The following is a 15858-nucleotide window of genomic DNA, read 5'->3' as shown; positions in this document are numbered from 1 at the left end:
AGAGGACTAGTCCCCTAATTTACAGAGGATGTGAGCAAAGATCTCCACTAGATCGAACCTTCTGGTGTAGTAGTCTCCATAATTGCCAGTCTCCATAGTACTTGTACTCCGTAGTGTGCAAGTCTCCACGCTGGCGATGGCTGATTCCGTCACTCACCCACGCCTCTCAACTGACTCAGCCCTTCTTCCATTTAATTCCCTTCATTCCCTGGATCTCATCCGTTTGACTTTTAATCTCCCGCCCGTTCCGACTTCCTTTCTCCCTATATATATCCAATCTCCCCCCGGTAAGTCATTCTCTTTCCCCCTACATTTCTGCCCCCCCCTTTATCATCAACGTAACTGCGTCACTGCGTCACTCCCGTCCAACGCTCATACCTCCTTTAGACCCTCGCCTCCTTCTCCTCTCCTTCTCCTCACCTTCTCTCCTCACTCCAACTCTCTCTCCCACCGCCTCAACACTACTCAACCACTCAACCACTCACCCCTCGGAGACTCTCTTGGCAACCACTCGTTCTCGCTTTTGTCATCTCATTCCATCCTCTACTATCTTGCTATCTCGGCGCTTATCTTGAACCAACAACCGAGGCCGAACCCGTCACACCATTGACTTGAAGCACCCTTCACTCAGCCTCAACCCTCAAATCTACCACACACACACACAACCATGCCTCCCCGCAAGCCCCGTTGCAATTTCAAGGAGTGCAAGGAGGCCGCTCAGCGGATCGTGGGTGACTGTAGCTTTTGCCACGGCCACTTCTGCTCGAAGCACCGCATGCTAGAGGCCCACTCCTGCACCGGTTTAGAGGATTGCAAGAAGGAATCCCACGCCCGCAATGCCGACAAGTTGAATAGCGAGCGGACTGTCGTTGTCAAGGGCGTATAAGGAGGATTCTCATGAGGGAGATGGAATGAGTTGTATCATGGCAAATCCCCTTTCTGTGATATATCGTGCCATCTCAACTTGGGGCCTCCCCCCAGTTCTGGCCTCGGTCTTTGATCCGATCTCGGACCTCTTATCTCGCCACCCGGTGTGATCTTCAACGTGACCCCCTGGTGGTTGTCGCCATTCAGCCGGTTGAATTTTAGCGTGGTGTTCTTGTTCTTCCCATTCTTATCGGGGGTGTTTGTTCTCGACCTTTTCTCTCCTTGTCGTCGCGACCTCCTTCAGCTCTTCGTTTTTCAACATTCTTGACTCTATTTCGTTGGGAGGGTGTTTTGTCTTTTCTGCCTCGTCTAATCCCCATCTACATTGGCGTTCATCACTTCCGCAACTCTTGGGATATCGTTTTTTGTTCTCTGGCCTTTTATCTTGCATTCGCCTGGCATGTTCCCAGTCTGCCCTTTTGATTGTCTTGGATTTCTTTCGGGCTGCTTCATAGAGATCCTACGGGACTCCCAGGGGCATTTACTTCTTTGAGCAGATTTGGATTTATATGAATATACCACCACTCTGTCTTGTCCATATGGTACATGAATTGGCCAATCTTCGCTATCCTTGCGGTAGTCATTGCGTAGTTCCTTTCCTTTTTTTTCAATCCCTCTTTAACCAGGTCCAATCTTAGGCCTGTGCAGGAGTTAGCTTTCCAAGTTCCACGCAGGACCAGTTCACCAAACTTTTGGACATACATATCGTGATGCTCACTCAGTCGACTGAGGTATTTGTTCAAGTCTTCTACGCGCTCCTTATGGGTCTTGACGCCATCTCGCTGGAGCCTTTCACGCAACTGTTAAATCAATTTAGTGAGTATATCAAATGTCACGCCATTCAGTCCCACCCACTGCCCCCCTAAAAAAAGGGATTGAATGTGAATACATACCCGCTTGCGCCTCACCTCCTCATATTTCCTTTCTGTTTCAGTCTTGGGCCCACCTTCTCTCTCATCCCGTTCGTGCTCTGGTGATTTAGATTTCTCTCCCTCTCTCCGCTCAACGGCTCCATTATCAGAATCATTCCCAACGGCATTCTTCCCTTCTTGTCCCTGCTCCTGCTCCTGCTCCTTCTTCTTCTTCGAATCCTTCTTCTTTTTCTTCACCCGTCCATCGGCTACTTTGCTCCCCTTCAACTTGAGCTTGCCGCCCCCGCCAGTGGAGTAATCGTCTGCTGGCGCCATGGGAGGGGGTGAGTGGGTGAGTGGGGGAACACTCAGTCACACAGTCGCAGCAGGAGGACCCAGTTGCAGCGTGCGGAGTAAGAGGGGGATAGTAAGAGGAGTGGCTTTTCCCGAGTGGGCCTTGTCTTTTGCCGCCGCGTGACTTTTCCTCTTGCCTTCTTCTGCCCGGGGAATGAGGCGAGGTTAGGTTAGGTTGCAGGGGACAGGGAGGCGAAGTGAAGGCAGGAGCCGAACCGGTGCCGTTGTTCTTTTTCACCCAGTCCTGTGATAATGTGATAATGGCGGTGTGGCGTAATTGATTCTGGGCGCTGCTGGTGTGAGTTGTTGGTCTTGATGAGTCTTTGCGGAAGTTAGGTTGGGCGGTGGAGTGGGCCAATCAGCGTGGTGATGTAATTCAACTAGTAGTAGTAGTCGTTTTATCACTTCCGTCCCATAGATCGGCGCTGATGCGATCATGGCGTCTACCCTACTATATATCGGTGTAAGTTTTACTAGTAGTTGAGTTGTCATAATTTTGGTCATATCATTTCTCATTATGTAGTATTTAAGCGTTGTCTGAATTGAAGATCAATTCAATGCCTGAACTGAAAGGGCTCTAATCAAATGGAATCGGACGCAATCCCGACCCACCCATTCGTTTACGCATTTCGGCGCCCGCAGCAACCGTACTGGGGACCTTGATACCGCAACAGTCTCCAAACCAATCCGCATGTGCTCCATGTCCTTGCGGATGATCGTGCGTACAATCATGATCATGCTCGTGGTCTCCATCTTCGCCAGAGAGCTCGCCCATACCTTCAGTAGCGGGCAGGAGACTGCCGAAAAGGAAATGTTGCATGATGGGTAGCTTGCCCAGAACTTCCTTGACAAACATCTTCTTCATGCCACTTTCCACCTTGAACCAGTTCTTCGCTCCAGAGATATCATCCAGCATAGGACTGTGCCAGCGGAGACCCTTGACAGTCTTCACACTGTCCACCCACCGCACCTGGTCGAGGTAGAGGTACTTGTCGCCTTCCTCATCAAGCAATGCGGTGTTGTGGATGCCGAGCGGTGTCACGTAGGGATGGTCCACGAGCTGACTGGCTCCGAATAAGAATGGCAGGAAGTGGTAGTCGTCCAGACCCCAGACACCATGAGAACCGGCAGGCTCCAAGTAATACGTCGATTGAATCTCGCGCATCAAGTGGACATACTCAAGATAGACCTTGGACACCACGGCGGCGAACTCGCTCGCTGGGAGTTTGCCCAACTGGTAAAGAGAGAGCAGCCACATGATAAAATTCAGCTCGTGGCCAGATCCATAGTCGATACGATCCCGCGAGCCAAGCGAATTGATCAGGTATGTCGATGCCTCCTCAATGGCCCCGGCATCAGTAAGACCGAGGATTTGCCGGTGCCATGACGAGCTCTGGGCGGCGACTTGGTCAAACAAGACGCGGAATGCGGGATTTCCGAATCGCGAGCCACCTTGGTCTTCTGGTGGACAATTCTCCACGAGTACCCTTATCTGTCCTACAATCTGGGCGATTTTCAAGATGGCGTCGGACTCGGGACCTTTTAGGTCGGTCAAGGCTCGGCCGCGTACTGAATCCGATAGGCCGAATGTGAAGGCCAAGACCAGTTTGTAAGTAGGCGAGGAGAGGAACAATTCATGATCTTTGGGTGATAAGATGCGACGGACGGGGCGGGAATATTGGTGGGTGGAGAGGTCGGGGGGCGAGGACAGAGGAGGGGTTATTGGCGTTGGATCTCGGGTCGATGCGGCTTGGGATCGGCGATTTGTGCTTGAGCGCAGTTGCGATAACTTTTGAGAGAGGTCGACTTTGCCACTGGTGGCAGGTCTGGACCCTATCGAAGTCGACGCCATTTTGTTGATAGAAGGCGTAAGGGAGGAGAAGATGAAAGATAAATATCCCGCGGTCCGGAGAGCAATCGCGACGAAAGGACCACAGAGAGTTCACCGCCTACCGTAAACGGCCATGCAAATGATGCAATTCGATTTAATACCGAATCGGGACTAGTTCAGTGGAGCATGTGATCAGCTGCATCCCCGGACTAGCGATCACTGATCTTCCAAGGGTTTTCACTCGTCACATACCGTGCAGTCCACATGATGAGCGCAGCTGAATGAAGGAGGAGGGGCATAATCAACTGAACTTTGAATCAAATCTGGAAAACGCCTCGAACCATGCCCATTCTCACGATCTTGCCTGCAACGCCTTCATTCTTCTAGTTTAATATCCTATTCGAAGGTTCTGTACCCTTGTCGCGGTGCCTGGCGTGTCTGTGCTGCACGAGCCCTGTCAAGCCAGCCTGGCTATTGGACCATATTCTAAAGTCATTGATCAAGGGGATGAGCACGTCATAATGAATACTTTCGACTCATCGGCGACCACTCCGACAGGCCCCAGCAACGCTGCGGGAGCTCGAGATATCAGATCTTCGTCGTCACGCTCTCCCACACATGCAGACTCCGGCCTGTCATCGTCGGCCGGCAGCAGCCGGTCCCACTCGAGCTTTTCATCCCGAAAGTATGCTGGGGGCTCGCAACACAACAAGCACTCTACCGAGTCGACCCCGATGAATACAGGGGCTGCATCGGCACGCAAATATCAAGCCACAACCGCACCCAACTCCCAGGGCGCCGCGTCTGAGGCAAGCAAATGGGATCAAAGTACCCCGCGCCTCGACGTAGGCGGAAATGGCGCCCATCGCGCGCAAAGTAATCAGGAAGACGCGCCCACCGAGCCGCACCAGTCATGGCCCAGTCGAATGGTGGATCGATTCGGCGCTCTGGAGTTGGAAAATAAAGGAAGTGTCGCTCGCGATCACCTTGCTCTTGGTATGGTGTCCGTTTTACTATGATATTGTCTGATATTGATATGCCCTGAAATATGCCGCTAACTTTCTTCCCGCAGAGCGAACATTCCTCGCCTGGATGCGCACCTCTCTCGCCTTCGCCTCGATCGGTATCGCCGTCACCCAATTATTCCGACTGAATACAGCCACTGCCCTTACCGATACCAAAAATATCCATAACTCAGCGATTCTCCCACCCCACCTCTCTTCGTCTATGTACAACGTCGCTACAGCCCCCTCCGCCCAAGACTCTGCCCGTCTACGCAGCGTTGGAAAGCCACTCGGCTCTACCTTTATCGGCGTGGCCATCCTTATCCTCATCGTAGGATTTCACCGCTATTTCGAAAGCCAGTACTGGATTGTGCGGGGCAAGTTTCCCGCAAGCCGAGGAAGTGTTGCTTTGACAGCGGCCGTAGCGATGGCGCTGATCGTCGCGGCGTTCGCGGTCATTTTGGCAGTTTCGCCAGGTGCCATTGAAACGTAAACACATCATTAAAAGATGGTTATGACACCTCTTTCTCTCAGTCATGTCCTTTTTCGTTTTTCACATCTGTTTAATGCATAGCTGCCATGATTCACGTTTAGCATTGTTTGTATCGTCGTTGAATGCATGGAATATTCTTTTGAATATATTCTTTGAATTCGTTTTGCTCTTTTATTCTAAGCTTTGTTGGAATAGCGGTTGATTTTCTTTTTCTACTTTGTTCTCAAAGAATTATACGTCTACACAGACTGGAAAGAGTGGTCTTTATGCCGACTTGCTGCGGTGCGACCACTCGTTCCTCGCAGGCATTATCTTCAGGCGCAATCTGCTAATCTGGTTTCTTCAAGCTTGATCTTGGAATTGTGCACGCTTAATCTGTTCATATTATCATCTGAATTTCATCTATCATCCTGGAAACTCTCAACAGGTGTGAGGTGCTAGCTGCAAGCCGATTGGGCAAACTACATTTCACGCCTACGTTTGAAAGAGTGAGCTCTGTATACGTGATGCCCTCGTGGGACTGAATAAAGCCGACAGAAGTAGGTTGGTGCCAAGCTAGTTAAAATGCAACTTGATATCGCGTTGCTTTCTAGGCCATAAGTTGGTAGATATCCCAGCCAGTACCTCTATAGGTACCTGGCTTCAGATCGACGGAGGAGTATTTTTGACAATTAGTGCCCGAACTTGCTGCTTTGAAATGCACTGCGATGCATGTACTATCCGAATTGCAATATTCGACGCATTCTTCCTGAAAATCAAACCTACCCAGTGGTTGTATTATGGTGCTTCGGGATGTGACTAGGCCAGGTTAGATTATTGGAATTGTGACCCCTCTAGGTCATAATGATGGCAGACTTACTAATATCACAAGCTGCAACGAAACTTCTCCCATTATTTGTTGTGATGATTTGACCATTTCCGCGACCTGAATGGCATCAGCATACATTTTCAATCAATGTTATCAACCACTGGCAGATGATTATTTACAAATCGCATTAAATTGTAGAATACCGGGACTAGGACTACACTAATCCAAGCATTATCTTCAGGCACAATTTCTTAATCTGTATTCTTTGACTCTAAAATCTTGGAATTTTTGCACGCTCAGTCTGCTCATATTTTCATCGGAATTTCGCGTATCTTCAAGAAGTTTTTTGATCCATCATGTTCAGAAATCTCAGTAAGCCATTGTACCATCATAGGATCATTCGAGTGGCCTGTTCTCAACCTGCCTAGCAAGAATGCTCCACGCTCTATCAAGGCAGGGAATCACCATCGACAAACACCTCTCCCTCTTCATATTCATCAGGTAGCTCCTTCGGTCCCGGCCAGCCTGGTCGGCGACAGTGTGTCCATTTCAAATTCTTGCGTTCAAAGTTCATGAGTCCGAATCGCTTTTGCATCAACTCCCATACTTGATTTGCAGGGACTCGGACAAATTTAAAGCCTCGAACGTGGGGAATTGGTAGATGACCAAGGAGTTTAGGCTCTGGATCAAGCGCAGAGAGGCTTGGTGCTGCCAGGATCACTGTCGAATCAACGGCAGACCGTTGTTCCAAACAGACGATTTCGATGTCGCAGGTTCGTAATGAAGTCGGATGCATAGCTATCTCCTTGATAATGTTCCAAATATCTTCCACCCTGCCGGATTCCCCGCCTTTCCAGGGCATAAAGTAGCAGAAAGGAATTGCGTTGTCAGTAGTCCAGACCTTTCCGTCCGAATGCGCACCCGGGCCCGCATTTTGCACTCCCATTTCGGATTGCAATCCGAGGATGGTATCTTGGTCATTGTGATGGTTTGAAATTGAGAATAAAGGAATAGTGTAGCGATCATAAATGGCAACTTCCCAGTCAGGATAGTTTCGATAAAGGGGCTGGTCGTAATCTTCTAGTTGCTCCTTGTAGATCCATCCGGGATAAGAATCAGGTGTGTTCAAGTAATGAAGTTCGTTCCATTCATTATGGTCGCCCCAATGCATAGATCTGCAGATACTCCCCAGCCTCAATTTCCCAGTTGTGACTATTGCCAACATGAGCTCGTCGCTTAAGCGCCTTATGATGCCGAAGAGAGTCTCGTCAATACTTTTAAAAGGCCCAGTGAGATAAAGAAAGGGAAAAAGCCCTTCATCTTTGTTGCGAGTGTAATCCCAGAGTAGGTACTCGTTCCAGAATGTCGCCAGGTCTCTTCTGGTTGAACTGCGGTGTCGCTCCCATGGGACCAATTCTACTGTAATTGGTGGGTCATTCTCGTTTGCCCTTGTCATGTATGCTGGGGTATTTCGCTTTTCACGAACACACCGTTCCATAGCTTGGTATACTGATGCAGTGATAGCTTTCTGTATCTCAGATTACATGCGAGCAAGCTCGCTTGCCGACGCATCAAAGAGAACGATGAAGACAAGACGATCTTCACTCACTGGACGATCCCACAGAGGCATCTTGGGTTTGTAGTTGGCCATATGCGACAAAGCCTCATTGACTGCATCAAACTGGAGCTCGTATTGAAGTGAAGCTATTGCGGTTGTAGTGAATGGTCCACAGTCAGGATCACGGAGCACTACTCCCTCCTGTATCTCTTCGAGGTTCACTGGTGACTTCCACATCGGAACCCAGATACTTTCAAGCGACTGGAATTTCACTGGTTGGCCATCATAATGAGGAGGCCAGGGGTAGTCGCGGGTTCTCTCTTGATGCCTATAGTGGCGCCAGACTATCTCACTGTAGAAGTAGGTCCGTCGAGCGTAAACATAGGAATAGTAGCCGTCACGACCGTGATAGCCCCCTGCTCATGCTCTTCGCTGTCGCGTGGGACCCCCATAAGCTGACGTTTTGTCATATCATCGGCGATCATCAGTCGTGAATATCCCAGTCGTTGTGCGAACGCAGCAAGAACGTAGATATTGGCCTTGCTATCTCTATGAGGGCCTTGCTGCGCGATGGACTCGAGTAGTCGTCTCGAAGGGGTTCATATCTCCATCTTAATGTCGTCTGGGTCGATTGGAACAAGACTTTCCTGGCCGAAATAATACTGATCATGTCTCCACAAATCTCTTGAAATGGTCTTTTTCGACTCACGAACCAGCCTTTCCTGGTATTCGTCGTCCAAGTCGGTCAACAGGACGAGAAGCCATGTGGAGTTTGGCGTGAAGCTTTCTTCTTGCAACGGCTGGGGGGCGAGGGTTCGAACCATTGTAAAGCGATGTTGGACTTCGAAAGAACTCAAAGGAAGTCAATAGCAAAGAAATGAACGGGTTCGGGAAATGAGAGGGTGAAAGGTAGCCAGTGAGAAGAGTGCAACAAGTCAACATTCAAGTTGTAGTTTTAGACGCAGTGGGTCTCCAAATTTGGCTGCAGAGGCTTGTTTGTTCTTTCCTTTTTTTTCGTTTGCTATCAGTACATTATGGCAACCTAAAGCGTTCAGGAAAATAAGTCAATTTTTTGGAGGGCAGGATCCAGATCATAGCACCAGCTACTACTTTTTGCATCCGACAAGAAAGCAATCGGGCAATAGCCACCAGGCACGGTATTCTGTATAGAACATAATAATTGGGCGATGGTCATGAAATTCTAAATCTTATATACCACAAAGTGATTGGGCTATGGCCACCAAGTACTAGGTCTTCGAGTTATATACCATGAAGTGATCGGATGATGGCCCCATGGTAGTAGTAGTACTAGATCTTATATACAAAAAAAAGCAATCAGTCAATACCCACAAATCACTAGGTTTCTACATACTACTAAGCAATTAGGTAATAGCTACAAAGCCCTAGATTTTTATATGCAAAGTACTGATTAGACAATAACCACAAAGTACCCCGAAGTAGACTCTATATACAAAAAGAAAGATCAGGCAATCGCCACAAAGCACTAGATTTTGTATACAAAAAGAAATACCCTGCTTAGCACCAGTAGTATATAGTACAATCTTTGTGGTCTACATGAGTTGAGCTGCTAGTAGGACCGTAACTTCCAAGGCTGAACCACACTATAACCTTAGAGTTTGCTACGGTCCTCAAAAGTCGCTTAATTTCTACCGCAATGTAACTGTGCATAGTGAACCTTGGAATTTGGAAGTGTTTAAGCAGCAAGGGCTTGGAAAATTTGTAGAATACCTATGTATACAACTACTGACCACCCTGCGCTTATGAAGCGCCGTATTAATTTCATCCGCCCTGGGCGCTTTGGGCTGCCATAGTATGTACATAGACTAATTTTAGAAGTAGACCTGCCCCTTAAATTAACTTGAAGGAAATCCTGTTCAAAGACAGGCAAATCTGCGTCGATAGAAAATGTTCTTTCTTTTATTTCAGCGGCTCCAAGTCCACCCGCACCAGACTAGTCTAGACACAATATAGAAGAGGCTGTAAGATACGGAGAAAAATGGGAAGGATATCGACAGAACGAGTCGTGGGGGGTAGAGGGAGAGAAAAGGACATGGAAGAAGCAGGGGAACACGGCTTGCAGGTAATGCGGGAGAGTGCGAAGCAAGACAAGAAGAGAAAGAAGAGAAAGGAGACCATAGAAACAACCGCCTAGATATACTCGCTTTACCGCGGACCAAGCTTCGCCAGAGCACGCGCGCCCTGTTCCTGCCACTCCTGCTTGGATACCCACATGTCTTCCTTGTCGGCGATCTAAGAAGAAGAAAAGTAAGCATGGAAATTGCAAATTAGGCTCGGGTGTAGAAATGATGGGACGTACCAGGTTGGCAAGCACGGCACCGCCCAGGAAAACCATGTGCCTCCGTCGAGGAGGATCCTCGATGCGGACCTTGAATTTCTATAGAGCTGTTAGCTACGGATACTACCCAATCAAAATTGTCTGCACCGTAAACTTACGTTCAGGCGTTCTGGGTTACCGCCCAGAACCCGAGTGAGCCAGAGCTGCTTCAGCTCCTTCTCCAATCGAGAGGGCAGACCGGGGTACATGCTGCTACCACCGGAGAGCACAATGGCCTTGTATAGACTGGATCGAACATCGACATCGGTTCCTTGAATGGTGTTGAAGACCATTTCCGCCATACCAGGTTGATCGACATCAACCAGATGAGGCTGGAACAGACACTCAGCGGCCTCGAATCGCTCGCTACCGACACGGATAACACGGCCATCGGGGAGAGTGTAGGATTCGACGAGAACAGTGGTATCCTCAGAGAGCTGCTTGTCAAGCTCGAGGTCATAGGAGACGTAGCACAGCTTCTCCTTAATCTGACGAACGGTCTCGAAATCGGCGGTTCGGTTCAGCGCATAGCCCCGGCGCAGGAGGAGGGCGATGAGGTTACGGGTAACGTCGCGACCGGCGACGTCCAATCGCTTAATGTGGTGGTTCAGCACGGTCGATTCGTACACGGGGATAACGTGTGTCACGCCGTCACCGGAGTCCACAACCACGCCGCTGCTCAGACCTATAGTTCCAAACTGATTAGTCTATTTTCCTCCTCAATATGTATATCCAGCCGAATTTGGTCGCATACCCTGGGCATACAGTGCCAGCACCGCCTGGATCGCCACATAGACACCCCCGAAGTTGTATCCCTCCAACATGACCTCGGCCATTTGCTCGCGATTCTTGAGCGGGTTCATCGGGGGCTCAGTGAGGAGGATCTTGCGGCCTGTGGGGTCGATCTTCATCTTGTCGTAAAAAGTGTAATTCCACAGGTGTTGCATGTCGTCCCATTTCTTGACGATACCATTCTCCATCTAAAGCGACCCCGCAAGGGACTGCAATTAGCGACACGGTTCTGCGGGGTAGAGAAGGCGCAGGCTGGAAGGTCGAAGGTTCTTGTTGGGTATCGACTTACCGGGTAGCTGATCTGGAGCATGGAGCGAGCAGCGGCAGCTTCATCACCGCACATGATATCCTTCACCACGATGTCGCCGGACTGCTCCTCCGTCCGCAAGATGGGCCGCCCCACTATCGAGGGGAACTGGTGCTCTGGGAAGTTCTGGGGAAGAGGTTGGATTAGGGTGATGCTCAATCGTCGAATGGGTATATGCGACATACCTGTGCTGCATATCCGACCTTGAGGAAACCGGTTCCTCCGTCGAGCACTGCGGGCTGTTAGCTTGGGAGCTGGGGGAACACGCGGTCTGCTTGAGGGGAGCAGGCAGGGGGGCCACGTACCAATGGGCATTTCTCCCGCCATGGTGGAGGGAAAGGTATTCGAGTGCTCTGGAAATTGGTATGCACGGACTTTCCAGAAGGTGCGGAATTGGAGGTGTGAATGGGGACGCGGGGGAGTTGATGTCGGTAAGTGAGCATATGCCACATCGGAGGTAACTGGCGCCTGCTGCATCATCGTTATTTACGTGACAATACCGTACTGGTGCGGCTCCCCGCAGTCCGCGCCAACGTGAGTGTGAGCCGCAGCCGCGTGACAGAACGTGACAACCCCAACGGCCACATCGTGGCTTGCGAACTATCAGATGACGATGTTCTTAAGAATATTGAAAAGTAGACATTTGAGAAAAAGGGACAACAAAAACAAAAAGCCAGATGAATTATAGTAGAGAGGTTTGGACGAAGAAAGGGTGGTGCGGTGGTGTGGCTATATTTAGGTCAATTAGGCAGACCCGTGAGGCATCCCGAAGTCATCACAAAACATTCAAGTTGTCTCCAATGCAACCAAATATTAAACTAGATCCGGCTATAGTGTCTTCCCCAGAATATCATCACCCCGCATAGGAGCTACAGATCCCCCTTAGCCTTTTTGAGTACCGAGGACCACATGAACTGTACCTACCCTACGGACGAGGCCAGCTATCGGCCGACTCCGATTCCCCTCGGGAAACGACGAAATCCCCCTCTTCACCGTACTATTAAACGGGCATGGCCGCTGGATTCTGGGGAAATTGGCCATTGACAACAATTGCATCAAGTAATAGACTGTGCTAGAACACTGAACTTCCTCAAGGTGATCGCTAAGAACAACATAAGGTTAGGAAGAACTTCGTTATCAAAACTCGTTATCGGACCATAGCTTCCGACCTCACCCTACCCTACATCCAATAGCCTGCTCGCTTTCCCGGAAGGCCAAGGGCAGATCACTCGCAATCAAACACCATGACTCAAATCGGCTGGGTAAGTTTAAACATGCTCGGACTCCTGTGGAGGATTTTCGTGTCCGGAAGAAAATGAATCGAAGCTAATGCTCAACACAGTATGGCCTCGGGTCCATGGGCCTGGCTATGGCCAACAATCTGCAGCGGCACCTGGCTGCGAAGAAGGCCCTGAGCCTGCTGTACACCAATCGCACCATGATGCGCGGTCAACCGCTGCAGTCTATTGGTGGAATTCCTGTGCCTGGATTTAACGATCTGGTGGCTCACAGCAAGATTATCTTCACTATGGTATGGGATACAATCCCCCCCCCCCTTAATGCCAGGCTCGACGGCTAGCAAGATATTGAGCCCAGCAAAGCTAATTCGTGTACTAGGTCTCCAATGACATGGTTCTTGAGAGCCTGGTATCCTCCGCCCTCGGATCAGGACATAGCCTCAAGGACAAGATCTTCGTAGACTGCTCTACAGTTCACCCGGATACGGTGAGCTCTGCAGCCGCGCTGCTGAAAGATCAACAGGCCGCTTTTGTCTCGGCTCCTGTCTTTGGGGGAAACCCAATCGCTGTGGATGGCAAGCTGGTCTTTGCCATTGGCGGTCCTAAGAGTGCTACTGAGGTCGTGAAGCCCCTTATCCAGGACATCATGGGCCGACGTGTGATCGAGTGTGGAGAGGATCCGGCGAAGTCTTCCTTGCTGAAAATTGCTGGGTATGTTTTGCTTGCATAGAAATGAACTTGAACTGTTACTGATAGACACCTAGAAACATTGTCACTGTCAACATGATGGAAGCTGTTGGCGAGGCCCAGGTATTTGCTGAGAAGACCGGCCTCGGAACTGGCCCCATGGAAGAGCTGATTGGCGAGGCCTTTGGCCCTGTTGCTGGCGGATATTCGAAGAGGTACGTGCGAAAGCTTATGTTAAGTGCAACGGGATTCAGCTCACCTACTATGCAGATTGACTACTGGTGCATATGCCCCATCCCTGGACTCTCGTCCTGGATTCGGCGTGTCGTTGGCTATCAAGGATGCTAAGCATGCTATGGACATGGCTCAGGAATTCGGTGTCAATCTCCCTGGCCTCGAGCTGGCTCGTGGCAATATGGAAGCTGCTAGAGAGTATGCTGGTGAATGCCTCGACAGCAGCTCGATGTATGGTACCATCCGTCAGCAGTCGGGACTCGAATTCTGGAACGAGAAGAGCAGAAAGGAGTAGTATTAGTACTAGTAGACAAATTAGAAATAAATGCCAATATATGATATATGAAGTTATTTTATTCCCTGCTAAAGATCCTTCTAAGCAACATGTGTATTGCGCTGATATGTCATCGACTTCTATCAACCTTGCGTATGATGTGGCATGCACATCGCCGTGATCGGCATGAAGTATAGTATGTCCGGCAAATCACCCCAAAAAATTAAACATTTCCCATTAATCGAAAATCAAAGACGTAGGCCAAAGGACAGTCAGTCATGAAGAAGCGTAGCAGTAATACCGACTGGGCCTAAGACGGAGCTTTGCTCGATTTCTTGTCCGGCCTGATTTGTGTGGTATCGACCAGATTTGGATAGGTTTCTGCAAATAGAGGGCCCAATGACCAATTGGACAAATTCCGTAGATGTCGCTCAAATACGGGGTTAATAAGGAGCTCATCTGAGCTACCGGCTGACAGGAGACAGTCGGTGTCCTCGTAGGGCCAGTTTACACTCAGGCCTCGCGTGAAGGGAATGAACCAATTCTCAAAAGGATAATCCTGATGGGACATCGCAAGCCGGTCGCGCATTCGAGGCCAAGGGACATAGTCCATCCATGGAGGGTGTGCGGTAAGAAGCTGCGTGGGCCGAGGAGTATGCCAGTCGGGAAGTCGATCATAATTCTCCTGCGTCGGATATACTTGCCAGCGCATGATGAGGAACATGGTGTAGAGAACTGCCACTTGCTCTGGAAGTGAGGAGATATCCGGGAAAGTGCGCAAAATATCCGTGAACACCTTCGACACTGGATGCGAGTATACGCTCTTCTCCGGATTGAGTAAAGAGGAAACACTGGGATATGGAGGTCCCGCGAGCTTCTGTCTCGGTATCCCTTGTGCTGCTTCTTGCTGCCGACTGTGAAGGAAGTCTAACAAGATGCTGTCCAAGGTACATGTCGGAGCAGTATTTTTAATCGGCGTCGCAAAAGCGGGCCGGTCCTGGTCGGCCGGGTAGCTCAGTGGTTGAGGGCATAGTGGTGGCTCTGGATTCGGCTGTGGGCTGCGAAAGTTCTCTGGACTACTACGCCGAATCTGGTCGACCTTTGGGACATTGTGGGAAGGGTCCAGGAGGAAGTTGAAACCGAGTCGCTCTTCTAAGCTGAGGTCCAAGCCGTGGGCGTTATTGTGGCGTTGTGTATCCAATGCGGAGCGAAATGCGGCTGACTGAAGGCCTCCGTTGGAACTGTTGCGGCGACTTCCCAGAGCCGGCGCCGACTGTGTAGGAGAAGGTGTGTCAAGGCTTGCAATTGACTCGTCGTATGACCTGTCGCCTATGACTGCATGCTGAGTGTTCGGTGTAAGGTGGTCGGAATCGGGAAAGGGAGATAAATTAGATGGTGGGATCGATCTCGGTTGACAAACGACGGGAGGTAGATCTATTCTCATTAGTGCTGTACACGAATTGGTTTCTCATGCTTGCATGTTTGACTCACCCGAGGCTTCTGGTCTTGCTAGTAAGGGTTGTATAATATCCATCACCGTTTTGAGGCTCCGGCGAAGCTCTTGGTTTTCCAACCGGATGCGCTCATTGTGCTGAACGGCGGCCTGGAGATCAAGGACCGGTTTCTGGGAAGCGAGTTCTCTCACTTGCTGTTCCAGGGCCTCGATATGGGTTTTGGTGCGCTCACGAATGGCGCGTTGTGCTTGGCGGTCATTGGCACGTTTCTTCGCCAATTGATCGGGGGTGAGGTTGGCGACACCTCGCGACGAGGTGCTGTTGAGTTTGCGCTTCCGTCCGGCGGTAGTCAATCCATTATTGTGGTCAGGGATATCTGGGATGAGGGAATCGGGATCCAACGAGGCTGAGCGCGACGGCACCGGTGATTCCTCGGGGTTGGCGCTGGTGGCTGGTAGTGAGCAGCCGTCAATCACCGGCCCAACCGGCGATGGCGCCGCATAGTTGATGTCGTCCGGGACGCGGCTGGCCATGGCCTCACGCACGGGTTAGAGATTGATGGCAGCCATTCAAGAATGGAAGTAAGAGAGAGCAGGGGGGGTCGGGGTTGAACAAGAGGGAATCAGCATTGGCGTTTTGAGTGGGTCGAGGAATAAGAAGAAGTCGACCCAGTGCGGTGGTTGACTTTTG

The 15858-nt window shown here is 50.2% G+C and overlaps 8 protein-coding genes across 8 annotated transcripts; 3 read left to right on the top strand and 5 right to left on the bottom strand.

The window, feature by feature from the left end:
• Positions 1-667: 667 nt before the first annotated feature.
• On the top strand, positions 668-886 carry N7509_007286 (AN1-type zinc finger protein TMC1; the record flags this gene model as incomplete). Its single annotated transcript, XM_056631923.1, has 1 exon — positions 668-886. The coding sequence occupies one exon, from the start codon at positions 668-670 to the stop codon at positions 884-886; it is 219 nt and encodes a 72-aa protein (XP_056487474.1).
• Positions 887-1545: 659 nt separating this feature from the next.
• Positions 1546-2114, bottom strand: N7509_007285 (uncharacterized protein; the record flags this gene model as incomplete). The annotated part of the gene is made up of 3 exons (XM_056631922.1): positions 1546-1567; positions 1630-1727; positions 1821-2114. 3 exons carry the CDS (start codon positions 2112-2114, stop codon positions 1546-1548), a joined length of 414 nt encoding a protein of 137 aa, XP_056487473.1.
• Positions 2115-2709: 595 nt separating this feature from the next.
• Positions 2710-3984, bottom strand: N7509_007284 (serine/threonine-protein phosphatase 2A activator; the record flags this gene model as incomplete). Its single annotated transcript, XM_056631921.1, has 1 exon — positions 2710-3984. One exon carries the CDS (start codon positions 3982-3984, stop codon positions 2710-2712), a length of 1275 nt encoding a protein of 424 aa, XP_056487472.1.
• Positions 3985-4484: 500 nt separating this feature from the next.
• N7509_007283 (uncharacterized protein) lies at positions 4485-5460 on the top strand (the record flags this gene model as incomplete). Its single annotated transcript, XM_056631920.1, has 2 exons — positions 4485-4959; positions 5036-5460. The coding sequence occupies 2 exons, from the start codon at positions 4485-4487 to the stop codon at positions 5458-5460; spliced, it is 900 nt and encodes a 299-aa protein (XP_056487471.1).
• A 1256-nt stretch (positions 5461-6716) lies between these two features.
• Positions 6717-8650, bottom strand: N7509_007282 (uncharacterized protein; the record flags this gene model as incomplete). Its single annotated transcript, XM_056631919.1, has 4 exons — positions 6717-7796; positions 7878-8154; positions 8208-8389; positions 8540-8650. The coding sequence occupies 4 exons, from the start codon at positions 8648-8650 to the stop codon at positions 6717-6719; spliced, it is 1650 nt and encodes a 549-aa protein (XP_056487470.1).
• Positions 8651-10010: 1360 nt separating this feature from the next.
• Positions 10011-11608, bottom strand: N7509_007281 (actin-related protein 2; the record flags this gene model as incomplete). The annotated part of the gene is made up of 7 exons (XM_056631918.1): positions 10011-10097; positions 10165-10242; positions 10302-10867; positions 10937-11162; positions 11264-11407; positions 11467-11513; positions 11587-11608. The coding sequence occupies 7 exons, from the start codon at positions 11606-11608 to the stop codon at positions 10011-10013; spliced, it is 1170 nt and encodes a 389-aa protein (XP_056487469.1).
• A 917-nt stretch (positions 11609-12525) lies between these two features.
• On the top strand, positions 12526-13735 carry N7509_007280 (NAD(P)-dependent oxidoreductase; the record flags this gene model as incomplete). Its single annotated transcript, XM_056631917.1, has 5 exons — positions 12526-12543; positions 12624-12812; positions 12899-13230; positions 13284-13421; positions 13477-13735. 5 exons carry the CDS (start codon positions 12526-12528, stop codon positions 13733-13735), a joined length of 936 nt encoding a protein of 311 aa, XP_056487468.1.
• Positions 13736-14024: 289 nt separating this feature from the next.
• Positions 14025-15701, bottom strand: N7509_007279 (bZIP transcription factor; the record flags this gene model as incomplete). The annotated part of the gene is made up of 2 exons (XM_056631916.1): positions 14025-15148; positions 15206-15701. 2 exons carry the CDS (start codon positions 15699-15701, stop codon positions 14025-14027), a joined length of 1620 nt encoding a protein of 539 aa, XP_056487467.1.
• Between the last annotated feature and the right edge of the window lie 157 nt (positions 15702-15858).

Source organism: Penicillium cosmopolitanum (genome assembly GCF_028827165.1).
Source record: "Penicillium cosmopolitanum strain IBT 29677 chromosome Unknown utg000008l:1.0-4398992.0:1.0-4402845.0, whole genome shotgun sequence".
NCBI classification, from domain to species: domain Eukaryota; kingdom Fungi; phylum Ascomycota; class Eurotiomycetes; order Eurotiales; family Aspergillaceae; genus Penicillium; species Penicillium cosmopolitanum.
Note: the sequence above shows the minus strand (reverse complement) of the source record. Positions and strands in the feature narration are given on the sequence as shown.